The sequence below is a fragment of the Trypanosoma theileri genome (genome assembly GCF_002087225.1).
Source record: "Trypanosoma theileri isolate Edinburgh chromosome Unknown TM35_Tth_15_V1, whole genome shotgun sequence".
Lineage (NCBI taxonomy): Eukaryota > Euglenozoa > Kinetoplastea > Trypanosomatida > Trypanosomatidae > Trypanosoma > Trypanosoma theileri.
Window position 1 is genome coordinate 441,219 of NW_021639857.1, and position 25,739 is coordinate 466,957.

Genomic DNA, 25,739 nt, shown 5'->3' on the forward strand with positions numbered 1-25,739 from the left:
AAAAAAAAAAAAAAAACATTAAACAACAAGAAAAGCAATGGGATCACTCGCAGAAGAAGGCCAACGTTTTTTTTTTTTTTCCTATTCAAATTCCCTCAGAAAAATATTCACCGACAAAGAAAAAAAAAAAAATCCTTACACCTCGTCTTTTTTTTTCTGCGATCGGAAAACTAATCTAATTGCCCCATTTTTTTTTTTTTTTTTGATCTCTTTAAGCACGTTTTTTTATTCTTTTTCTTTTTGTTCATTATTATTAGGAATTATGGTGAAATGACGGTTCTCTTTTCTTTTGGTATTTTTTTTTCCTCCAAAAATAAATTTTACCTCGGTTTTATTTATTTACTCTGTTCTTTTTTACTCCCTTCCTCTTCCTCCTCCTCTTCTTCTTCCTCCTATACTCGGGTCGTCGCCTTCTGGTTCTCATCCACCCCCTCTTCTCCCAACAATCCATATCTCTTTTGACTCATATTATATATATATATATATATAATATGGAGAGAGGGGGAGGGAGATGAAAGAAAGAGAGAGAAAGAGAGAGAAAGGGAGTAAAAAGCTTGTTAAAAAAAAAAAAAAAAAAAAATGGACATTTTTTTTTTCTACACCTTCTTCTTATATGGACATTATTATTATTATTATCATCTGACGAATCTTTCTTCCACTCTCTCTCTTGACAATCGATCCCAGCCTCTTGCGGAAGTGCTGGTATCGCCTATACTACACAGCATGGTGGTGCTATTCTTTGCGGAGGCCACTGGGAGACATGAGGCCCTACGCGGTGGGGCGGGAACGGGAAGTCCCACAGTTGTGGACCGCGACCAGGAGAGAGTGGTGGTGCTGCAGCCGTTCCCTCTGCCCGAGTGACAACCAACGCCAATCACAACAGGAGCCAAAGTCGTCGTACTCGTTGTGCTCTTAGATGGACTGGGGGATTTACTATCCACGGGGGTGGAGAGGATGCGTGAGCTGTTCACAGGCGGCAGGGTGTCTGGAAGTGTTCTGTTCCGCCGGCTGTTGCTGCTGTTGCTATGACTGCTGGTACGGTGAATGGGGGCTAGGAATCGTTTATGCGGTGGTGTGGCGGATTCAGACATCACGGAGGGAGATCTCACCACATGAACAATCTCCACATCATGAGAATCACTATGACGAGAAATAGTAGTGGGGGCAATAAGGTCTTCCGCGTATTTATAAAAGTCTTCTGCTCCTACAAAGAGATCCAATTCGAGGGCTTGAATAAAGAGAACCTCAAGGATATTCATCTCCGTGTTACTAAAACCACTGATACGGGCAAAATCCTTGTTGTTAAGAGTTCTTGTGTCCATCACTTTACTACTAACACGAACCGAAGTGGCAAAAAATTTAAAAACATTTGTTGGGCTAAGGAGGAAGGATGGATGCCGGGTGAGGAGTCGATCAATATAAAGACAGGCGATCAATAATATCGATGGTGAAACATATGCATATTCTGTCATTCGACGCACATATTCCTGCAATGAAATAGGCGGTACATCTGTTGTTTCAAATACACTAAACAATTCACGCAAGGTTTTTTCATTATTTGAAGGGAATTCATTATCAACGCTGGTGTTCGCTACATTTCGGGGTGTAGTTAGAAGAACAACACTTGGCAATTCATCTCCTGCACTATACCGCCGTTGACGCAATTCCTCCTGCTGCTTTCGCCAGACTTCATGAGCTGTAACCGTGCTAGTAAGTGCAGAACCAATGGCAGGAACAAGAAACTCATATTCTGCTGAATGTTTTAACTGAAGTGATTCTGTTTCATTCAACAGACCTCTATTTGAGTGACGTGGCGGTTCTGCTACTGACGGTGTATATGGAAAGAGTCGCAAACGGGCAGTTTCATCATCTGCATTAAGACTGCTGTCAGTGCTACTGTTGTTATCAGTATTATTAATAATATTATTATTATTATTATTATTATTATTATTGTGTTCAAACGAGACACTGGAGTACGAAATGCCTGGAGATGATGACTGCGATAAGGCTTCAAAGAGAACTTTATTCCCCGGATGCCGTTTGCGCAGGAAATGCAATGCAGCAACACGTGCCTGACGAAAAGATTCGCAGATGAGTGGCTTTGGTGAGTCCATACCACTAAGCGTTACAAAGCTGACGCATGGCTCATGTTCCATCTTTCTTTCTTTCTTTTACTTACTCTCTGCTAGTGTTAGTGTACGTGTACTGGTTGCCGAGTAGTTGAAGATATTACTTTTTTAAAAAGAAGAAAGATGGGAAAGGAGAAAAAGAAAAAGAAAAAAACATACAAGGAAAGAATACAAAAACACATACATACATACATACATATAGAGAAGAATAAACAAAAAAAAAAATAAAGAATGGATTATCACGTTCTATTGAAAGAATGTTACCGCTGATGGGACTATTTGCCACGCAATTTCTCTCTTTCTTTCTCTACATATATATAAATATATATATATATATATATATGTGTCCCATTGTTTTTTTTTTTTCCATTGTTGTTGTTGTTGTTACTGTCTCAGCAACAGCAAGAGCAAATATATTTTCAACGTAGCATTACCCCAAGAAAGAAAATAAATAAGAAAAAAACAACAACACACACACACACACACACAAACAAAAACAAAGAAAAATACGAACAATAAGGGATACGTGTAGTTATGGAGTGGGTAATAGATGATACAAATTCCGTTCAAATTAATGAGATTCTGCCTCATTGAATATATTTAAAATATTGGTTGCCGCCTCTCGGCATTGCGGCTCTGCACACTCCTTTAATACCCGCATTGTGTGTGCTAGTGTACTACGGCCCACTTCCACCGCTACAGCCGTTATCGTGTTTACACTACTCGAATCACTACTACTACTACTACTACTATTATTATTGGTCTGCACAAGCGTCAGTATTGTAGAAACGAGATCTCGTGTATATGGAGAGTCGCTGGGTTCAAAAATAAGCCACTGCGCCACAAGACGCACAAGCGCAGATGTAAACTCACTCGCCCCATCATCACCTAAAACCGCCGAATGACGTGAGAGACAAACTGCCGTGTTTCGCACAACCGCACTAATACCCGTTTTAATATTCTTTTTCGTCGTTCTTAAGAATGGTTGTGGTGCCTTTGTGAGAGCTGTCAACAGTAGTTCACGTTGATCAAATGTGAGAATGGCTGTGGTGGGGGCTTTACCCAATGCGGCTACCATGTGAGCAAAGAGACGTAGTGTGACGAGAGTTTCCGCGTCTGGAGCTGTACGAATGTTGGCCACACGTTCTTGCATAAACTCACGTGCTGTACTTTGACTATCCCCATTCCCTAATAGAAGCATCACCCACTCAAATGGATGGGAGGCAATAGCTAACAAATAGCTAAGAAGATCTATAGCGGGAAAACGAGAAGACTCTGGGAGTTTGTGATATAATGCAATAATAGCATTCATAATAGCAACGTTTGGTTCACTTTTTGCCGCCGTTAGTACTTCTTCTACTAGTTTATTAAACTGTGCATCTCCAGTCAATTCATTTATTTTTGTCTGTGCCCCGTTCGCGTTAAAAGTAGTAAAAAACCTAAAACCATCCCAAACAGCAATATTAGGCTGCTCATTCTCTGATGATCCCACTGCAGGATTCGCTGCTGCTGCTGCTCTTTGTTTCTCCAGTTCCATCTGCTCTCGTGCGTATCCTGAGAAGGCAACGGCATCTGTTGGGACGCCCGCACTCTCCAAGTTGCGCAGGGCTTCACTCCAACTGGGTGTATGTGTGCTGCCCGCCTGCCGCATCGCCGCAGCCTCCCGTGCGAACTCCGAGAAAAGAGGTTCACCCGAGTCTTGAGCCCCACCGGCTGCGGCTGCAGAAGCCAAAGCGGGATTCCCATCCCCAGATTGAATATCTTGTGGATCTACATTATTTAAAATAAAGTTTTGAATCTCTTCTTTATGGGTTTGAGAAACTACATGACTGTTGGAATCAATAAAATTCTGCGCGGCATCAAAGACACTTTGTCCCTTATCGTAAGTAAGTTTAAGCATTTTTCCATTCACATCAACATCAAAGACATAATCGTGTGGTACACCATTATGATAAACCTTTGGTTTGGACTGACCTGCACCTGTGTAGTTTGTCCCATCCGGTCCAGAAACAACAGTTCCTAGTTTATCCCAGCGGCCAGAGTTCCATGTGTAGACTTCAATAGACCCAGCATCACTACGTACAAGCAGTCGTTCTCCTTCCACGGTACCTTTGCGTTGTGGTAACTCGTCTACCCACGGCAGGGATGACGTATCCATATTAGGAGGTAAACCAACAACCTTTACATCAAATTTTTGAGCTGCAATAGCCTCTTCAAGTGCTTGCAGCTTCTCTACAGACGCCATATGATCTTCATTTGTAGTCCAAATACGGAGAATACCATCAGAACCACCCGTAACAATATCTCCTGTTTCTGTGAGACATACAGACCAAACCACACATGGATGACTAATGCTTTGCACAACAGCGGCTGCAGCGGCATCTGTGTTGGCAAGAGACTGCGGTGATGTGCTAATATCCACCACACCACCACACCACACCTTCACTGTGTGATCCTCCGCAGCGGAAAAGAGCAGTCGCCGTTCTGTACAATAGCAGAGACCGTAAATAGAACTGTCATGAGCTGCAAGTACACACATCGGTGTGGTTCCCATCGCCGTATCCCACACCATGATGGTTGCATCATTTCCAGCAGAGGCAAATCGTGTGGAACTCAAAGCACAAACACACTGTACAGCATCTTTATGTGCAGTGTAGATAGCGAGAGTTTTACCTGTTTCTACATCCCAGCGGTGTACAGTAGTGTCACCTGATACACTTACAATATTTGTGGTTCCCGGCAACGCGGTAATACCCCGCACTGCTGTTTTATGTGCGGTGTAACTCTGGCGTACACGACCAGTCGTACCGTCAAACACCAGACAGACACCACCCCAATCGCCTGTAACAATAGCATCATTACTATTATTATTATTATTATTATTATTGCTTGTACTATCCATATTGTTACCTTTACTAGCAGTGATGGTGCCACAACAAACACCTTGTGTGTGACTGCTGAGTACCGCTTCTAGTTTGCCGGTCTCTGCATCCCACAGTGCGATGTGTCCATCATTCGAGCCAGTAACAACTGCTGTGTTTCCCTCCAGTAGCGGGGCGGCGGCGTACAATAATGCAAAGTTAACGAATGCGGTGTGGCCGACAAGTGTACAGCCGGCGGGAACATCATCACCATGCGGTACGGCACTGCGGACTGTTGCGGTGTGATCGCGTGAGGCGGTGGCGATGCGGCCAGCGTTAGATGAGACGTGACGAACATCACTTGCGTGTACGTGGCCGTCAGCGCGGAGTACAAAACAACACGGGGCTGTCTCTGTCATTGTGAATTACACACACAGATATAGATAGATAAATAGATAGACACAATGATATTGGGATTGAGAGAAAGTGTGTGAATGTACCTAAGTGTATGTGGGAAAAGAGAATATACGATTTATGATGGATTGCGTATGGCGTGTGCCAGTCGCTCTTCTTGATCGTAAATAAAGAAAAGAAGGAGAGAGACAGATAGATAGATAGATAGATAGACACACAGAGAGTATATGACTGTATGTACACTAGAAATAATAAACACAAACAAAAGAAAAGAAAGAATGAGAAAAAAAAAGGTCAACAATCGCAATAACCATAACAAAGAATAACATTTCAAACCGCAGTTTGCACCATCTGCAGTAATTGCAGACCATAACGTGCGGCGTGGAATGATGTCCATCTGTATGAACCCGAGACATCCAACCACGTGACATCTCTAATCTTCGCCTCCTCCTCTTCATCTCTCCACACACTAGTGGCGGCTGCTGCAAACAACATAATGTATTCGAGTTCATCCCGCAGTGTCCATCCACACGGCGGCCGTGTTTGCAGCGCCCACTGCATGAGTGCCAATCGCAATACCCACACCGCCTCATGTCCCTTATCGCAATGTCGTGTTAACTCCCGCGCGCTGGCTTGCAGAAGTAAACGCCAAATACGAAAAGGGAGAAATAACTTCCATTGGGATAATGGATCGTCACTAGTAACATCAGGATAAGAAGAAGAAAAGATAGTAGAAGCTTGCTGGAGAAGAAAGATAAGATAAGATACAGCGGAGGTGTCAGCGTTGTGAGTCTCAAAGAAGCGTAAAGTAATATTCGTTTCTTCAAGAAACAGTTGTTGCACTCTTCCTCCTCCTCTTCCTTCTTCTTCTTCAATGTCTACATCCGTCTCATTCTTTTCCATTTCCAGAATACGTGTAAAAACATTCCTTCGGTAATTCCACGCATTATAATTCATAAGATGTTTATCAGCTGCTTCCTGCAAGACTAGACGATCATGCCAAAGGAAAGCTTCCACATTGATTCCACCTCTTTTCAATAATTCCTGTACAATCCACCAGCGATATACCCATACTTCCTGCATCTTATAATAAAAACTCAATAGCAGTGATGTGAATAGTAATTCCTGCAATAAAACAATAAGAATAGAACGACGACGGTGTTGGCCATCATGCATATCAACACTATCGCTATGAAGAAATGTATTTAGTGATTGACGTCGTTGATTCCAAAGAGTACAATGAGATGGTAGAAATAATAACGCCAATAACACAATCTCCGTTGTGAGATACGGCACAAGAGGCGCCAGAAGTGTTGGACCCGTTTTCTTCTCTTCCGTTGTTAACAGTTGAGATGTCTGTTGCTCTTTTCGTTTCCGCAATTCGAAAAGATATCTTGTGAGGGCATCTGATACAATCGTTTTGCTCAGGCCCACAATCAATTCAACCTGTGATGATTGCTGTTGCTGTTGCTGCTGTGGCTTAACGACATCTGCCATTCCCCACGGGTGTGGCATTGTGTCCATCGCAGCAGTGGGCAGTAGCGCCAGGGAGCAACTAATGTGATCACCATTGTATAGATGCTGGGCTGCTGATTCCAGCACTCTTTGAAGTCTTTCAGCGACTTCCACCAACATTGCAGATCTCTCTCTTTACACACACAGAGAGAGAGAGAGAGAGAGAGAGAGAGAACACCACCAAACAACTCACTTCCCTCTTCTTCTTCTTCCTCCACCTCCTCTCACCTGTGTATGTATGTATGTATACGGAAAGTAAAACAAATAAAGAAAGAAAAAGGAAGAAAAACACCAATGTGGTATTTCAAGATGTGTAAATATATTCACGCACACACAAATAGAATAATAAAAAATAAAAATAAAAAAAAAATAAGGCATAAGACTTTTCCTCCTCCCTTCTACCCCACTAACAATATCAAATAATAATAATTATAAGGAAAAATAAAATAAAATGAGAACGCACATCACTGAGAGGAAAAAAAAAAAAAGAAGGAAAATAAAATAGAAAGGAATATCTACCATGACGAAATAATCTTATCTAAAGTAAATAGATAAATAAAAAAAAAGGAGCAGAAATAACACACTAGCAAGAAGAAAAAAAATATGGACTCACTTTTTTTTTTTTCATTTTATTATTATTATTATTATTTTTTTCTTCTACTTCTTAAATTGTCAGCATTTTTTATCTCGAACATAATCTGGTGCGCTGCTACTGCAACGTTCACCCATATGTGGGTAGAGTTCACGTGTATTTACATCAGGCTGCAGAAACAGTGAGAGATTCCCTGTGAGTTGACAGAATGCATTCTCCGGATCATACTTCTTGCACACATCTGGTCTTCCTGCATACATCGCATCCTTGTCAAATACTTTCATAGAATAAATATCCCACAAGGTCTGTTCTCCACACTGTAATTTATTTCCAATAGCATCAAACAATCCAGCTGCCTTCCAGACATTACAGACCAATACACAACATACCATAGACTTGGATACCACCTCCACCACTGTTTCTGTCTGAGTGGGTCCACTTCCTCTTGTTGTGGTGTACAGCCACTCATCTTGTTCTGGTATTTGATAAATATCCGCAAAACTTACATTCTTCCCACCTTCCTCTGCAGCTGTAAAGAGTGACTCCACAACAGAGAGGGAGTCGGGCCATCGACCTACACGATGTGTAAAGGCCTGTCTGACAATATTGTGTCGATTGGTACCCATAACACGATCCATCCATACCAGTACTGTTTCCACCATCTCCGGTGTTAAACACGCCGTGTTGAAATAAGGCGGTAAACACGGTAAATTATCACGTACAGTGTCTAACCAACCGAAAAGAAACGTAGTATATCCATAATCAACACCCACATACTCTCGTAGGAAACTTTCAGCAGCAGTGGTATTAAACTTTGAACGATACTTTGGTGCCAATGGCATCCATAATACATTATGCCCAGCCCGTTCAACCAATTGAAGCCACTTTTCCCATGTATTACATTGTACACCATTTATTGGCCAGTGTGCACCAGATGTTGTACTTTCACAAATGAAGAGTTGATGATTTCCTTTATCACGCATTGCCACTGCTGTGTGTCCAACAGTGGAGCCCTCTGCCCATCCAATCATTGGATTCAAACCGTCTGCTCGCAATATCATCAACACATCTCCGCTAGAGATAAGAGTGGTATTTAATGAACGTGCGACGAGTGAACCACTTGTACGTGGACCCACCGGTGGAGACATTCGTGAAGAGGATTGAACGTAATCTCGCATAAACTCCATATTAGCAGTAAGAGCGTCTGGGGGAATAGAAGGGGTAAAATGTCCTTTAAACAAATTTAAAGTTTTTATGATCTTTCCCATCATATCCAAGTATGTGCCTGGGAAGAGATGGATTCGAATACCCTTTGTAAGCAGATACCATTCCTCAGCTTTGTTTTTGGTTGCCAACGAAACATCCATGGTATAACGGTGTGGTTTCAGAATTGCTATCTCCTTTAGTAAATAACCACCACCTCCTTCAAGAAGAAAAAGATCCACACAAAGGAGACTCTTTGCTTCACTGGGGATAACAATAATCTCCATCTTCTCAGTGGTTAAATGACGTGCTGTAACTGAGACTCTCTCAAAGCATTTGGTTGAGAAATTAACTGTCACACCATCAGGAATAACGCTACCCATATATTTGGGAAGAAACGCAAAGTATGAGTATTGACTCTCACTGAAAGAAGTATTGTTACTTCCAGTTTCATTATTTTCTGACCATACATCCTCCAGCCGTTTGATGAATTTGTGTATTAGTCTTGGAATAGGTTCTTCCTCAAAATTTTTAACGCAGGTATCTTTTGAGGCACACATCCACTCTTGTAAACGTTTTTGTACAGAGTGATCTCCATTATGGCTGGCATAAAGAGATCCATGTACTTCAGTGCATATGAGCAGCAGAAGCGAAAAGAGAATCAATTGCAGTAAAGCAAGTGAAACTGTTGATTTTGTCATGGTTTAGTATATAGAGGAAGTTAAAACTATTAAAGATAACAAATAGGTGTATATTGTATATTTGTTAAAACGAACCATTAAAAAAAATAAAAATAATAAGAGACCACATGTATGTAAATAGTATAGGAGTGTGTAATATCAAACAGGTATAACAGTCCAAAAAAAAAAAAAAAATGAGGGGTTTCACACTTTTCTTTTACCCTCCTTTATTCCGTAGTTTAAACAACAAGAACAAAAAAGTGTACGTTTTTTTTTCTTTTTTCTTTTATTTTTTCTTCCTTTTGAAGCAATGGATATATACAATTTATCGTTTTATTAACAAATCTCTTGCCTCGTTTAACTTTGCCGCTACAAATGGACTCCCATCCACGTCACTATGGAGTTTTTTCATCAGTTTGTAGTAATGCTCCTTCACCTCCTGCTCGGACGGGCGAGTGAAAGTGGCATCCGCGACCTTTTCAGAGAAACCGAGCAGCAGCAGCGCCTCCCGCTCAGACATCACACTCTCAAAACTGGACTCATATCGCCGGTACGGCTGATGTGTGTGAAAGGCACTTGCGGCTGCGGTGCCGCCTTGGGCCATTGCGACTCTTTGGGCCACGCGGGGGGCGAGTCGGGCGGCGTAATAGGCCCCCGCGAGGAGAAGCATCGCTGTGAGAGGGGCGGCCATGATCTCTCTCTCTCTCTCTCTCTATATATATATATAGAAATCGCCTACTAGTGAAAATAAATAATTAAAAAGGAAAAAAAAATATACATATATACCCAAATAAGAAAAACACGTATAAATGAGAGAGAGAGAGAGAAATCAAAAAAATGTGCATATACACAATCGTAGAGAACATATTTTTAATAATCCTCCCCTTTTGATATAAGTATTCGCTAAAATCACAAAAGTGAGGTTGATAGAAAGGTAAAAAAAACAAAACAAAACAAAACAAAACAAAAAAACAAATAAAGGAGAATGAAATAAACTGTGTACACAACAAACCATCATTTCCACCAAATTATCACCTTACATGACGTCCCTCTTTGCTGGTTGAGGTTTTTATCCGTCGATCCACCTCCATGGAAGTTCCACTGTGTATAAACCCAGAGCAACAACGACGATTTCCATCACCACCACTACTGCTACTATCACTACTGTTGGTCACTACATAATTTTCTGATGTAGATGATGCACATGGAACTGATTTTCCTCTCCCTTCCTGTCGTATAGAGACTGTGGTATCATCTCGTGATGATGTCACTATGGTCTTTTTCTGACCTGTAGTATATCTCTGCCGTTGTTTTTCTCGACGTTCTTCTGCAAGTTTCTTTTCATAGAGTCTTCCATCACGGAATGCATTCCGCATTTGTTCCTCTACTTCAGCCATAAGACTTTCCATAATGTGCCGTCGTTCATGTACCACCTGATCGTGTACCTGTTCCAATTGTTCACAGTGTTCTTTTGCCATGGACTCTGTACGTTGTTGTTCTTCTTGTAAAAGTTTTTTCAACCGTTCCACTTGTTGCTCAGCGTTACGACACTTCTCCTCCATGGTCTCCAACTTTTCTCTCCATATTTCTTTACTTGACAGATTAGTGTTATCCATGTTGGGTTGTGAGGATTGTTGATTGGACTCTACTGCCCTTGGAAGCTCATTGCTATCATTATGTACCTCCGGCAGAACTGCATTATCAATCTGCACACCGGCACGATGGAGTTCCGTCTCTGTTATCCACACTACACCGGCATCAAAGGCAATACATATGGGTTCCATAAACATCTCCAACAGTAATTGCATACGCTGCACTGTTTCCTGCAGTTGCAGTTCCTCCACTGCGTGCCCTACACCAACGGTCCCACGGCGCGGGGCCGCCACCACCACCCGAACTCCCTCATATCCATTTCCATACCCAAACTCCTCATTTCTCTTTCTATATGTAATTTTCTCTGTGGCCTCCCGCAGTTGAACTGTTAATTCCTCCCGCTCTCCACGCAATGCGGTGAGTTCGGTCTCTAACGCATCCACCCGCTCCACCAGACGATTTCGCTCTCCACGTAATTCCGCAACTTCCGCCGCCAGCGCCCGGCTCTGGTCCATCTCCGCCTCACGCAGCAGACCAATCTGTGCAAGGGCGCTGTCCAGCCGATCAATCTGCGCTTGTGCAATGACGGGATCAAATCGTGCCAACTCCGTCTCTGAGACCACAGGACGGGAGGAGGTACCCTGCAGCATGATCTCCGCTCGCTGTAACTGTCCACTAAGAAATGTGATGTGTGCGAGTAATCGCTTGCGATCACTATAGTCCGCTGCAGAGATAAATGGGTGCTGTATTCCTGTTGTTTGTGTTGTCATCGTACCATCACGTATTAACGTGGGTACGGCGTGACTATTTGTTTGTTGTATGGCATTAGTAGTAGTAGTTGTTGTAGTAGTTGTTGTTCTGTTAGAAGCAGGGTGTTTAGGTGGTAGCGTTGGAGGAAAGGCACTGCTAGGCGCTGCACGTCGCCATGAATCGTTCAATGATGACGTATGCGAGACTGTATCTATCTCTTTTTCTTCATCTATATTCTGCTTCATCTCTATATACTTCTATGTAGTTTTTCTTTTCCCTTTGCGTTATTTATGTCTTTTTTTTTTTTTCCTTGTATGATCCCCCCAACCCCCCAAAAAAAAAAAATATATATATAATGGCAAACAGGTCTGGCAGTTCTTGCACACTCCTTCCCTGTGTATGTATGTATGTATTTATGCGGTTTCTCCACCACGCTCAGCAACTTTGGCTAGTAGCTGTAAAAAAAAAAAAGAAAAATAACGAGGAGAAGAACATGAAAAAAGAAAAAAAAAATCGACTAACAAAGAATAAGTATTGCCTTGAGGGAATGTACCTCTTGAAATAATTGAGAAGATCAGTGAATTTTTAAATTTATCCGAAGAATAGGTCAAAAAATCACGTTTTTTTTTTTTTTTTTTTCTTTCCTCCCTTTCTGTTTTGTTTATGTCACCCACACCAATTAAACAAACAAAGAAATAAATAATATTAAACATATATATATATATATATATATATATATTTAATATCATATATACGTTGGCATACAAGAGATGTTTATCCTAGCAGCAGCCACACGTAGATAGCTTCTTGTGCGAGGTTTGGCGTGTTTCTGTGACAGAAATTCCCATTACCTTAGATGTAATCACCTCCAGCAGACTTTCACTCGCATTTTCTATACCTGAAAAGCCTGGGAAGTAGTTTACGTCAACCAATACTGGGACTGCAGAAGAGAGTAGCGGTGTAGGGGTTCCAGTAGTTTTATCGAAAAGATTTTCTTCATGTAATATTGATGATATTCCATTCGTTGTCGTCGAAGTGGTTTGTATCATCTCTGGTGTTGCAATTGCGGCAGCATCTAAGAGAAAACTATCATGCCGAGATAAATGATGAGGGACTAATAACAAGTCAAATCCAAATAAACTTAGATGAAGTTCCTCTGCTATATGAGAGGAGATTTGACTACAAGTTGTATACATCCGCCCACCTTCTGCAAGAAAACTCTTCCAATTTTTTTCTTGCTCTTTCCATCCTTCTTCATCTGGATATTTAACCTGGGAATCGACAAATACAGGTTCCCCCGCACCTGCCAAAATTTTCCGCAGTAATGGAGTTGTAGAAACTGCTTTTACAAAAACACTTGTACCGATACAATAAACCTTAATCACAACAGGAATAGAAGAAATCAAAAAACCCTGCAAGACAAACGTATCAAATTCTTTTGGTAATAAACGTTGTACCTTCTCTGGTACGGGGGTCTCCGGGTCGCTGCTGCCCTTCCACACCACCATATGATGAGTGTGGGGTGGACCTGTACTTAAATCGGGTTTCATTATCCTCCACATGCTACTAGAGTGGGGGACCTCACACGCAATCGCATCTCCCAACACAAAGGAGGAGATACCAAGCGGCATCATGGCATCATCACTATTACGTGTCCAGAGCCATGAACGGAGTGTTAGACACAATGGCCGTCGTAGGCGACCGTCAAATAGTTTACACACAAAAGAACGCTGCAATACAAGTCGTGTGGACTCCATCGGATCAATAATAATAACAGGAGAGAGTTGTTTTTGGAGACGTTTTCGTGAAGTCACGACACACCACTCTTTCAATGCGACTGCTGCCTTTGAAGGAAGTGTACTGATCTTATGAAGTACCACGTCTACATCCTCATCCACACCTGTCTCTGTAAAGAGTTTATTGCTATTATCATCATAGCACAACTTTACAATGGAGAAGGAGATCACATTCGCAGTAGCAACAGCAGCAGCATCACAACTAGTAGCAATAATACCACTACTACTACTACTACCATTACCACTACCATTACCATTACCACCATTCGCAGTGCCGTTTCCTACGCCAACTTCACGTCTACTTTCAACATATTGTCGGAGTCTATCAAAAGACTGACGGTGTTTCTTCTCTGAGCCACATAACGCAATGACGACGCGCCTTCCTCCCGGCGAGGCAGACATTTCCACCTCCCCCTTTTTTTCTATTTTTTTTTTTTTTGAATTCGCAGTATATCAAGGGAAGAAGAAGAAAAAGAAAAAAAAAGAGTGGAGTCAAAAAAAAAAAAAAAAGCAACACTAAAGACTGAGATACCTTCTCAGATTGAATTTTCTCTCTCTCTTTGTTTCAACCTCACCTTTTACTCTCCTACCCAGTGACCACATAAAAACATTGAATTTTTCTTCTTCTTGCTCCTCTTCCTTTCTCTCCACTCGTTCTTTTGTTTATTTGTTGTTTTCAATACGAGAGAGAAAGAAAGGGAAAAAGAGAGAAAGAGAACCAAACGTGCAAGATGAAACACAATAATAATAATAATAATAATAATAATTATTATTATTATTATTATTATTATTATTATTATTAATCATGTCACATTTCGCCACACAACAAAATTGTGGGTAATAACTGCGGCATCCCGCTTCGTTTTGCGTGGAAAACTGCTTTCGTCAATTCCATCAACTGACGCTTTGCCGCCTCCCGAGATTCCGCATCACGGCAGACCAATCGACCTATAAGAATAGCATCCGATGGCATCTTATTATCGTCCACACCACGTTCAACAACGTCAATACGTAGAGTTGATGCTACTTTTAGTGTTCCCGGTGTTACTGTTACGGATCCAGGTGTGTAATTCCAATAATGCATGTAAATTCCTGGGGAATGTTGACATCGAGAGAGTCCAATTTCTGTGAGAGCTTTCAGTTCATCAGGTGGCACAATCAACGGCCCTTGTCGCTCACCCAAAGCCGAAAAGAAACCACTACCATTACTGCCCATCACATCACCACCAATAAGATATTGTCCAACTAGTGCATCGTGAATTACAGTTCCCTTGTAGCCAGCAGGTTGTGGTCTTTGATCAATGAGACGGGTGGAACTCCCCACACAGAGACTGTAAATGTTTGCCGCCAATGTGGGTGCTAAATCGGCAAAGATTTCAAAAAGAAAACGGTCCGCCGGTTCCTCATGATCTCCACTAGTCGCTGCATTCGCTACCACTACTCTTTTCGGACATAACATGTCCAGAAAGATAACAGGATTTGATGGGTGTGTGAGAGAAATGCCACGATGCGGTACTTCAAGAGGTTCTCGCGGGAGAGAAGGTTTCCCGTGCATCTTCCTCGTACCTTCCTCCTAAAAAAGAAAAACAAGAAAAAAAATATATAAATTTAAACAAATACATATATCCAGAATACACTTCAACCTTTTATTTGTTGCGAAAATGATTCTCATTATCAGTTCCTTTTTTTTTTCTCTTGAACTATTGCAAGATGTACGCAGTTTAAACTGTATATTTTTCTTTACATTGACGACATGACAGATATCAATTCTTCCCGACTCACGTGAGTTACATCATAACACTCCACTTGACATAACTGATACCACTCCTCAAAAGCGCAAATTACATCAGATAGTTCTTTTCTTCCTTGAACCTTTTCAAAGATACGAACAATATCAAATGGATCATTCAACTCTGTTCTCACTTTTTTTTCTTCTTGTTGTTCCTCATTCATCATTTCTCCTTCTTTTCTTTCTGGTTCTTTTTCAAAGATCGTGAAGACCTTTGGGGTAAAGAGAGAACTCCCACGACGCAGCGCCAAATCACATAGAAAGAATCGCACCTCTGTTGGTAGTGCTTCAAAGAGTGGTCTCGTCACTGCATAGCGAACTGCGGTATACGGGTCTGCCAGCACCTCACGGAGATCATTCATTGCAGCTGCAAGCATTCCAGTCGGTTTTGGCAACTCTTCTCTATTCTCATCACTTCCATGTATATCCTCATCATCACTATTATCATCACTATTATCCCGTGATGGCCCTTTTTGTTTATCTCCTTCTCCTTCTTCTTCTTCTTGTTCTTCTTGTTGGTCTGGATCTGTCGTCTGCAAGTAACCAATGGCCCAATCTACTGTTTTTGTGGGGTTATTGAAGGCAAAGTACCGTATCTGTGCAAGAAGATGAGCGGGCAATTCCCTCACACGCTGCACGGCTGACTGCAGTTCCGCACATTCTCTGCGCCGCCCCACAGTTGGCGCCACACGGCCGTACAATTTCCGCATTAACGCTGCCAGTTCCCGCTCCCGCGCGGATGGATAATCACCATGACGACTGCAGACGAGACTCTCATATTCTCCACGGGCCTCTGTGAGTTGCGAGATGTATCTTTGCAACAGAGGTCCACGTGTAGCGACTAGTTCCTCAACAAGATCGGGATTCGCACGCAGACCACGCAGGAGTGCATCCACAGCACGTACAGATCGTACCACATTCGCAGGATATTTTTTTCCTGTTCGAGATGCAATCGACGGGGGCACTGCAACCATTGTTGCCCGAATGCAGGGAAGAATAGAAGTTCCCAAATCAACTGCCAACTGAGCCGCAACACGGCCAACGTATTGGTAACTTTCCAAGTATCCCTCCATATATGTATTGAGTTCTTCCACTAAATGCAGCAAGACTTCATTGCTACCGGTATAAAGGGGGTTTCCATCACGGTCATGTGTGGGTAAGTAGAAAACATCTTGGATAATATTTTCATTCTCTAAAGATTTAAGAACAGGCATTGCAGCCATTTTTTCCGCCCTAATTGCAGCTTTTTCTTCTTGCTGCATCTTTTTATTGTGCTGATTGCATGCCCGAAGTTTTTGAGCTAATGTTAGTGGGAAATCATCATAATTAACACGAACTACTAACTTTGGACAGCGTCGTAATAACTCCAATAATCGTCTACCTGATATAGCGAAAATCTCATTATTTGTACCGCGCAGATCAACACATCGAAGATTTGGATGTTCTTCTGCTGCAATCATCAATGCCTTTACCGCCAAAGGACCGGCACCGCAATCTCTCAAGTCGATATCACGTACCCAGCGCATTATTTCCACTGTACGTAAGAGTGCGGCTGATCCCGCATCTCCCAAGTAGTTGTAACTAAGATCCAGGTTTACAGGGCATTCCTCTGATGCATCGAGAGTTCTGCATAACTGCAGGAGGTACGAGTTTGACAGACAGCCCTCCTGCTCACATGCCAAACAGTAGAGCTTTGTTAACCCACGCATACCCTAGAGGAAATAAAAAAGATGATTGAATAATTTAAAGAAATGGTAAGAAAAGAAAAAAGAACAAGAACAAGAAATAAAAACAAAATAATAATAATAAAGAAGAAAACAAACAAACAAACAGAAAACAGTTTTTCTTTGTTTTGTTTTTTTTTTTAAATTATTTTTTGCCCTTTCCAGATATGTAGAGAGTAGCCCTCTTTTATGAGGATTTGCAAAGATAATGGAAGGATAAAAAGAAACAACAAGAAACAACAACTCCACTTCACTTCACTTCGCCCCACCCCCCCACCTTACTTCTCAAGCATTTCAACGTCTCGGTCGCCACTCTTCAACCTTCGATCGATGTTCTAACGCCCCCATTACACGTTGGTCGAGTGCCTGAATAACACTCAACACCTCAGCAACAAAGCCATTTCCCACTTGGCTTCCTTGTGAACTGTTGCAATCAAGTGCGTCTCGAAGCAGCGAACGTTGGAGAGCCTCTTCAACACTCTGGAGAGTTTCTTTACTGTGATCTATAGGCTGCGGGGTTGGGTACACGTTGCTGTTTTTTTCGACATCACTCTCATGCGTGCGGCCGATGGAATATGATAATGCGCGTGCTGGACGTTTTTGATTGGCAAAAGCACTTTCAGAATTATAATGAGATGTCCGCTGTGCCCCACCACCACTACCAGCAGCAGGAACAGGAATAGGAATAGCAACACTACCATTACTATTAGTATTAACAACAGGATGGGTGATGTTTGACCGCGGCAATGCATATTCCGGTGAGATACTCTCACGCTCCGGTACACGCGGCGGAAGATGCAATAACCGGTGGGGTTCACTACTATGAGTGGAATGCCGGTTTGGTCGTGCTGTCCTCTGCAGTGCACGCAGACCATTGGACAATCTACGCCAGAGTGGGTCCTCCACTCTATACAACGACTGTTGTACTGAAGGAACAGTCACAAACGATAGTAAACTGTCTATAAAGTTTCGCAGAGAACTATACTGCGAAACCACATCAATCCTTAAGGTATCAGAAGATGCCTTCGGAGACAAAACAGGAAGCTGAAGATCCTGTTCATTCACAAAGACAATATCATTAACGTCATCCCCTCTTCCCTTACCAACTCTATCTTTTAGGTATTCTAAACCATCCCCACCTCTTTTAATAGGTGGCAATTGAGTGAGGCCATCTCGTACCAAACAATATGTTTCTAATGGTAAACGAATACGACCACCACGTCGCCGTTCTGCAGGTATAATAATATCACTACAACTCCTACAGTTACGACTATTCACACAAGACGTGAGACGACAGAGCTTAAGGAGACGGTTAACCGCTAACACACCCACAACAACCCTACGGAATCGCATTACAGCACGTGAACGTGTGGAATCCCCACAAACATTTAAAGGACCGAACATTTGTTCATAGGCGAGTATGTAACGTGTGAGGGCCGTACGTTGCTGTGCCATTTCACGAATATCCGCCATGGTACCAGAGAGTACGCGGACTGTAAGAACAAGGGCCTCGAAAAGTGTTAATTTCCCATTGCTTTCCTTGCGTGAATTATTAAGAGATGACACTTCACGCCGCAAAACATCATTTGTCTGTTGCAGTTCTTCTAAACGTTTTCTTTCTTTCTCTATGGTTTTGGCTTGCTCCATCGCAAGTGGTTCTAGTTCAGTCTCCACATACTGTAAAACTTCACAATACTTTACTTTAAGTGTTTCATGTTCAAACTGCAACTCCGTCATTGTAGCCCCATGCGAACAACTAGTATTGTGAATTATACTAGTATTACCAATTCCAGTAGTAGTAGTAGTAGTAGCAGCAGCAGAATTATCACTAACACTAACACCAGTAGAAGTATTTAAAGCCAAAGGACCAGATGATGCCCCTACAGCTCGTTTATAACGTTCACATTCATGTCTAATCTGCTCCATTTGTCGTTGTTGTCCATCTAATTCACGTTGATGCATATCTGTTAAGGAGTCCATTTCTTCTTCTTTTCGTAGTACATACGTCTCGTGCATCCGTCGACTTTCTTCAAGAACACTACGTAGTCGCCGCGTATCGTGAATAAGATCTGATACTCTTTGTTCAATCACACACCAATCATCCAGAGAATGGAGCAAGAGAGCAAGTCTGCGACGTGCATCTGCAGATTCTGCAGCCTCCTTTGCACGCGCCTGTCGGATACTTTCTAGTGTTTCTGTAGTATGTGCCCATTGAGCTTCACTCTTGAAAAGTTTCTCCCGCACACCGTCATTATCATCCCCTAAACGACGTAACTCATCCTTAAGTGATCTAATATGAGTCTCCAGTACACTTCGCTCCTGCTGCATGTTGTACCGCCCCTCACGTTCCTGTTGAATCTGACGACGCAAGTGCCGTAATGCCTGATGAATGGGATTCAATAGACGAATATCTGATTTTAACTGTGTTTCTTCTCGATCTACTCCATCCATATCAGAAGTATTGAGTCCATCATCTGTTGGACTACCACTATTGCTAACAACACCTGCATTAGAAGGGAGGGATGTACCATCATTATAAGGATTCTCTGAGAGGAGTAATGCCTTGCGTTGAGGTTCTAATGTTGCGATAGAATTATAATCTGATAAACTCTCTAACTTGCGTGCCACCCGTTGAGCCTCTTCACTTATACTACGCAGTGTTTCTTCAAAGACTCGCCGTTGTCGTTCCTCTGCTTCTGCGACAACCCCCGTTCGCTCTTCTAATCCAGCTAACTGAGTGACCATAGCGCTCATAAGTACATCTTGTGCGGCCCTTTCCCTCTTCTCATTATCAAGTGCTTCACGTAGTGATTGATTAGTGGCATCTTTTCCTCGTGCAACCTCTTCCAATACAGCCATACTTTCCCAAACCTCATTCACTTTCGCCTCAAGTTCATCTCGCTCTGCTTTCACTGTACACAACTGCAAAGAAAGTCCATTGTAGTCTCTCTTTTGTTGATCAAGATGATCCTTTGAACGTTGTAGACGTTCTTTTGCATCTTCCAACTCTGCAGTAAGAGTTTGTCTCGCACTTTTCTCTGCGAATACTTGACGTTTCAACTCTTCCAGTTGATCTTGAAGTTGTGATTGACGTACCTTCAGTCGTGCATTCTCATCAGCCAGTTGGGCAATCTTCTCACATGATCGTTCTTCTTCTATTATCCTGGCATCATTACCGGGTGAGTGTTGCACATTCTCCTCCTCCTGCTTCCCACTGAGTACGCTGTCGGTTAAAGTTGTCAATTCTGCCATTTATATATATTTTTTTTTAATGTAAATGACACTCACCCACAGAGTTGGGGGGGACACTAGTCAAAACACCCTTACTTTTTTTTTTTTTTCTGTTTTCCTTCTTCTTTTAACAAGAAAAAAAAATATATGTATATATATGTGTATCTTATCTACGTATACGAATAGCTTCTATATATCACTTTATCACTTTGTTTCCCCAGTTCCTTCCCTCCTTCCTCTCCACTACACTCCTCTGTGGAGTCACTTGCCCAAGTGAGTAGTGATATTAAAAATACAAACCAAGAAAAAAAAAGAAAAAATAGAATAATAAAGAGCGAAAACCCGTAGAAACCAAAGATGAGATTGCACTAGAAACAAAAAGAAACAAAAGAACAAAAGCTCAACTAACACCACAAAAAACAAGTTCATATGTTTCTTTCGGAATTCCGTCTGTTTTTTTTTTTTTGTTTTTAACGTTATTCTGTTTCACTCATTCGTGTGATTCTGTGCATGTCTTCTCTCCCTCACAAACTAACAATTGGTTATCCTTCACCTTGTTCGTTTTTCGCTGCACCACAAGAGCTTCCAATTCATTTAATAATTTGTGAATTTTACCAAACGTTGTGTTGGCTGCATAGAGTGAGTCGACTCCACGGCGATGCATGAACGCCTCGCGTACAATATGCTGCGAGTGTGCAATATCTTCTGTCATTTGTTGTTGTTTCTCCATTAAATGACGTACACGATTGGCGAGTTGTCCCTCTCTTCTCTGCAAGTCCATATGACGTTTTTGCATTACTTCGTGAATATCCTTCACACCCTGTGCCAACACGGCGGTTTTACTATCTATAGCATCATGTGGATAACCACAGATCCACAGATTAAAAGATTCAGCCGTCATTTCAAGTAGTTTTTGAAGTCGCCGATGATGCGCACTACTCTCAATCTTTTCTTTCCCATCACCAGTACCAGTCGTACTATTACTACTATCACCACCACCACCACCACCAACAACACCAACACCACAAGAAGTAGAAGAAACAGGATCATCAGGGTCATCAAACGTCAGAGAATACTCTTCTCCCCGTGCGAAAAGTGCGGCTAGTATAATACTAGAAATCTTTACAAGCATTGGTTTTGAGCGTCTACATGGTTCAGACTTTGTAGCTACTTCTGGAAAGATAAGAATATCATTTACACCAATGGACACACCTGCATCTGTTACATCATACGGTAGTCGTAATGCGATGGGTTCAGGAATTGCCGCACTGCGTCCAATAACAGGCAGTCGCTGACATCCAATCGTACCAACTTCGCGATACACCCATCCTGCTGCTTTGCGAGACCACATAGGCCACACACAGAGATACGCTGCATCATCGTAGCGAATTAAAGTTGTATTTCCACAAGTTTGCACTCCAACAAGATGCGTCATACAGGGAAGAACACGAGTGGGTAATAAATACTCTGGTGATAGGGCAGCGTCAAGGGCGATGGAAATATCCATCTGCTGCCTCTTGAGATCATGACAAAGCAGATCCGGTTCATTGAACCAACTACCACGCAGTACACCGCTACTGAAGAGCACAAAGACAATATATCTTCCAACGTCTTCATCTATCATCGCTGATCCAATAGCGAGTGGCTGCTCGGCGTAACCTGAGCATGATGTCCCACCCCGTATTAAGTAATGTAGACATGGAGATGGACCAATATCGCGGGGCTTTTCAGGTTGTTCGCCCAAAATAGTCTCAACGCGACCGTCGTATTCTTTTCCCAACGACGCCGGCAATCCATCGTCACTGAGTTTCATGGAAAAGACGTCGCCACTGCGAGTTAACAACAACAACATCACAGGGAGACTGCGGGTTGCGGGAATAACAGACATCGCCATTACCGAAACTCCATCACTCATGAATGGCACGTGCACCAGCGCAGAGGACATCGCCTCCGTCTGAGGCGCAGGAGACGATGGAACACCGGGAAGAGGGGAAATATCATCAGGGACACCAGCAACCGTAACAGAGGAAGAAGAAGAAGATGAAGAAGATGACGATGAGGATGAGGATGATCGTGATGTGCTTTTTTTCGCTTTGGATTGTGTAATCATTTTAGCAGGAGATTTCTGTTCAATTCTTTCCAATGACACTTCAGACATCAGAGTACGTTTACGCCCTCGAGGATCCTCCAGTTCAGTTGTAAGAGTAGGATCATTTCCAGTAAAAACGTAATCCTTGAAGTCGGCGATAATAGCTGTGAGATTCACTTCTCGGGCATCCTCAAAAAGAACATTTAGTCGTGCACTATTAGCGCGAATAACAAGAAGTGATCCGGTCGCCAGCAGCAAAAGTAAATGTGCGTTACTCGTTGGATGCCAAGCAACACTGATAACACACTCTTTTGTTCTGAACTCACTCACGCGAGCACTCATCACATCAATTAAATAATGCATCAACTGTCCATTGCTGATGGCAGCAACAAATTTACCATCAAATGAAGTGTGAAAGCTATGTCGCATATTTTTCAAATCACTTCGTTCAGATTCATTTTTCGTTGTCGCTGCTGCTGGTGGTGATGGTGTTCTTAATAATGCTGCTTCTGCTGCTGGTGTGCTATTTTCTTCTTCTTCTTCTTCTCCCTCTTCATCATTCATTGCTGGCATAATTTCGCTGAGAGGAATAAATCGCACTCGCCGTGCTAGTGGATAGGGAGTAACGCGCTCCTCCACCAATTTACCAGTCACAAGAAACATATTATCCGTTTCATCGCGAGTAGCCGCAATAAATGTGTCGTTCCCCAAATGTCCTACACAATTTGAGCGCATCTCTCCCTTCTTTCTATCTACCTATATATATATATATATATTATATAATGTATGCAAATGTGTAAACACAGAAACTCTCGCTTTCTTCTTCCTCCCTCTTTTCTTTCTTCTTTCCTTCCCTCCTTATTTGGTTAACCTTTCCTACGCTCCCTGTAACTTCGAAGAAAAACAAAAAAAAAAAGATCAAAGAGTGAATTAGAAAGAAAAACAAAAAAAAAAAGTACTGAGATAAGTTGTGCTCTACCACATGTTTACTTGTATCTATGTATAAACCCTCTTTATACACAGGAACTGAAAGTCCATGAAAAATTTTTATATAGTGGCGGATTGACAAAAAAAAAGAAAAGTACAGACACACAAACGAAAACAACGGGGGAAAAAAAAAACAAAGATAACAACACAAACTCACATACACAACAATACACCAACACTTAGTGTGTTGTTCTTTGTTTTTTTTTTCCACTTGTTTTTTTTTTTTTTTTTTTGCTTCTTTTCTTTCTATCCATCTTTTCTTTTGCAATACATTCTCGCCTGGGGAGATGGGACGCAGTTGGTGATGACACAAAGACATATAAACAGATATATTCCATGTCATCTTCAACAGTCGGTATATATATATATATATATATATATATTTTTTTTTACCCACCAACACTTCATTTTCTACTTCTTCTCTCCCCCTTTCTACGTACATATTAGCACATATACATACGTGTATATACATACAATATATGCAAAATTGAGTTTGTTCCTTTCTTAACTCTGTTTAGTTTCTTCTGCTTCTGTTACCTACTCACTTCTCTTAAACTCTATGCATTGATTTTTTTTTTTTTTTCTTCTCCGTGAAACACTCTATCTCTCTCTCTGCAAGATGAATGTTAACAGAAACATAGAGAGAAAGAGTGATGACTAGACGACAAAACAGAAGAAAATATAAATCTGATATATACCTCTTGCTGTAACTCCTTAACGCAAGTTAAAAAAAATTATATAAATATATATAAATATATATTTATATAAATATATTACAAATACAGAAAAACTTGCATAAAAAGTATGAGTTCGCAAGTGAGCAAAGGAAAAAAAAAAAACACTCTCAATTTCAGTGATGGTAACTGGTATGAAAAACAAACATCAAGGGTGAAAAAGAGATAAAAAAAAAAACACAAAGAGGAAGGAAAGAAACAAATAAGAAAAAAAAAAACTCCAATAGCGAGTAGCAGTACAAACATAAACATTTTTAAAAAAGCAGAGAGAAAGAGTTTGATAGTTTGTCTCTGCTATATATAAGTGTATGTATATGAGAAAAAAAAGAGGGAGATAGAAAGAAAGAGAAAGGAAGGAGGGAAATTCTGTCGTCTCCATTTCACTCATCACCAGTCACTCCCCATTGGTTCGAAAACCGATCCAAAGAAGTCTAGTAGAATGAGTAAAAACAAAAAGACAACAACAACAACAACAACAAAAAAAAAAAACGAAACAACAAGGAAGGGTCCCCCCCCAAAAGGGCCCATCAGTCTGTTTTCCTTTTTTTTTTCTTTCGTTTATTTCCCTTTCCCTTACCATCTTTCTTTCTTTCTCCCTCTTTTTTCCCCTTTCCCTCTACTTCTTTTTTCTTTTTTTCTTTACACCTCTCTTCTTCGCCCATTCACGCGTAGGTCTAGTCCAGGATGTCTCCCGAGGGAATGTCGTACACAGAGAGTTTGAAGTGACCGTCCACAGACGGTGCCCGCTTCGGCACCAACGAGGATGGACAGACGTGGCGCAGTCGGTGGGGTGGCACTCTGTACGCGTCCGACTGCGTCGTCTCAAAGTCGCGCGTCTCTGGGATTTCTGCGCGCTCTTGTGCCTGTCGTGTCTTTGGTGGGAAGAGCGGCTGCTTTGGCGGGTAGTCGGCGGTGTAGCTGGCGATGCCGTCGAATGGCACTGCCTGTCCGAGAGACTCATCACCGCGGAATGACTTTGGTGGTTTTGGCAGTGCCCCCTCCTCGAGGCATTTGTTGATGGGTGCTTGCATGGCGCCGTTGGTGGTCTCATAAATGCCCTTCAGCTTTGGCAGCGGCTCTTGTTTATATCGCGCCCGCTCGTGTTCCGGCATGTGTCCTGGGAAGTCATTGCGGTGGGTGGTGGTGGCGGAGAAGGGGAGGGGCTCGCCGAGGACGGCGCGGGGTTTGAAGGACTGCGCCGGCCGCACTACTTTTCCCTCCAGCGGCTCCCACGCCTCTTGTTTGGTGGTCTTGAAGTGACCGGGCTCTGCCTTTGTGGGGAAGACGGCAGCACGGGCGCGGCGGAGGGCATCACGCTCGGTCTTCTTTGGCACATATTCATCACGGTACGTGGTCTCGCCAAAGAAGGGAAGTTTCACCTCAGCGCACTTGTGCTTACCGCACTCGCAGATACGACACACGCATGTACGTCCGTCGCCGTAGTCAAGACTGGCAATTGAGTGGAGTTGCGTCATTGTTTTTTCTCACTTCTCCACAAATGTTGATAGGCGTAAATTGTATGTGTGAATGTATATAAATAAAAAATTATATATAAATATATAAGATATTGCCTGAAATTCAATAAAGGTAGAGAAAGTGACCTTTCACCTGCGCAAAAATAACGCAACTAAACTTCCTATATATATATATAT

General features: G+C 42.1%; 12 protein-coding genes across 12 annotated transcripts; all 12 read right to left on the reverse strand.

Annotated features, from left to right (window-relative positions):
• Positions 1-635: 635 nt before the first annotated feature.
• On the reverse strand, positions 636-2,156 carry TM35_000152670 (cyclin-dependent protein kinase; the record flags this gene model as incomplete). The annotated part of the gene is made up of 1 exon (XM_029025919.1): positions 636-2,156. One exon carries the CDS (start codon positions 2,154-2,156, stop codon positions 636-638), a length of 1,521 nt encoding a protein of 506 aa, XP_028882902.1.
• Positions 2,157-2,700: 544 nt separating this feature from the next.
• Positions 2,701-5,409, reverse strand: TM35_000152680 (uncharacterized protein; the record flags this gene model as incomplete). Its single annotated transcript, XM_029025920.1, has 1 exon — positions 2,701-5,409. One exon carries the CDS (start codon positions 5,407-5,409, stop codon positions 2,701-2,703), a length of 2,709 nt encoding a protein of 902 aa, XP_028882903.1.
• A 325-nt stretch (positions 5,410-5,734) lies between these two features.
• On the reverse strand, positions 5,735-7,039 carry TM35_000152690 (uncharacterized protein; the record flags this gene model as incomplete). The annotated part of the gene is made up of 1 exon (XM_029025921.1): positions 5,735-7,039. The coding sequence occupies one exon, from the start codon at positions 7,037-7,039 to the stop codon at positions 5,735-5,737; it is 1,305 nt and encodes a 434-aa protein (XP_028882904.1).
• Positions 7,040-7,591: 552 nt separating this feature from the next.
• Positions 7,592-9,415, reverse strand: TM35_000152700 (uncharacterized protein; the record flags this gene model as incomplete). The annotated part of the gene is made up of 1 exon (XM_029025922.1): positions 7,592-9,415. One exon carries the CDS (start codon positions 9,413-9,415, stop codon positions 7,592-7,594), a length of 1,824 nt encoding a protein of 607 aa, XP_028882905.1.
• A 304-nt stretch (positions 9,416-9,719) lies between these two features.
• On the reverse strand, positions 9,720-10,085 carry TM35_000152710 (uncharacterized protein; the record flags this gene model as incomplete). The annotated part of the gene is made up of 1 exon (XM_029025923.1): positions 9,720-10,085. One exon carries the CDS (start codon positions 10,083-10,085, stop codon positions 9,720-9,722), a length of 366 nt encoding a protein of 121 aa, XP_028882906.1.
• A 340-nt stretch (positions 10,086-10,425) lies between these two features.
• TM35_000152720 (uncharacterized protein) lies at positions 10,426-11,982 on the reverse strand (the record flags this gene model as incomplete). Its single annotated transcript, XM_029025924.1, has 1 exon — positions 10,426-11,982. The coding sequence occupies one exon, from the start codon at positions 11,980-11,982 to the stop codon at positions 10,426-10,428; it is 1,557 nt and encodes a 518-aa protein (XP_028882907.1).
• A 534-nt stretch (positions 11,983-12,516) lies between these two features.
• On the reverse strand, positions 12,517-13,935 carry TM35_000152730 (uncharacterized protein; the record flags this gene model as incomplete). The annotated part of the gene is made up of 1 exon (XM_029025925.1): positions 12,517-13,935. One exon carries the CDS (start codon positions 13,933-13,935, stop codon positions 12,517-12,519), a length of 1,419 nt encoding a protein of 472 aa, XP_028882908.1.
• Positions 13,936-14,341: 406 nt separating this feature from the next.
• Positions 14,342-15,088, reverse strand: TM35_000152740 (uncharacterized protein; the record flags this gene model as incomplete). Its single annotated transcript, XM_029025926.1, has 1 exon — positions 14,342-15,088. One exon carries the CDS (start codon positions 15,086-15,088, stop codon positions 14,342-14,344), a length of 747 nt encoding a protein of 248 aa, XP_028882909.1.
• A 185-nt stretch (positions 15,089-15,273) lies between these two features.
• Positions 15,274-17,031, reverse strand: TM35_000152750 (uncharacterized protein; the record flags this gene model as incomplete). Its single annotated transcript, XM_029025927.1, has 1 exon — positions 15,274-17,031. One exon carries the CDS (start codon positions 17,029-17,031, stop codon positions 15,274-15,276), a length of 1,758 nt encoding a protein of 585 aa, XP_028882910.1.
• Positions 17,032-17,340: 309 nt separating this feature from the next.
• Positions 17,341-20,298, reverse strand: TM35_000152760 (uncharacterized protein; the record flags this gene model as incomplete). Its single annotated transcript, XM_029025928.1, has 1 exon — positions 17,341-20,298. The coding sequence occupies one exon, from the start codon at positions 20,296-20,298 to the stop codon at positions 17,341-17,343; it is 2,958 nt and encodes a 985-aa protein (XP_028882911.1).
• Positions 20,299-20,767: 469 nt separating this feature from the next.
• Positions 20,768-23,101, reverse strand: TM35_000152770 (uncharacterized protein; the record flags this gene model as incomplete). Its single annotated transcript, XM_029025929.1, has 1 exon — positions 20,768-23,101. The coding sequence occupies one exon, from the start codon at positions 23,099-23,101 to the stop codon at positions 20,768-20,770; it is 2,334 nt and encodes a 777-aa protein (XP_028882912.1).
• Positions 23,102-24,761: 1,660 nt separating this feature from the next.
• On the reverse strand, positions 24,762-25,562 carry TM35_000152780 (uncharacterized protein; the record flags this gene model as incomplete). The annotated part of the gene is made up of 1 exon (XM_029025930.1): positions 24,762-25,562. One exon carries the CDS (start codon positions 25,560-25,562, stop codon positions 24,762-24,764), a length of 801 nt encoding a protein of 266 aa, XP_028882913.1.
• Between the last annotated feature and the right edge of the window lie 177 nt (positions 25,563-25,739).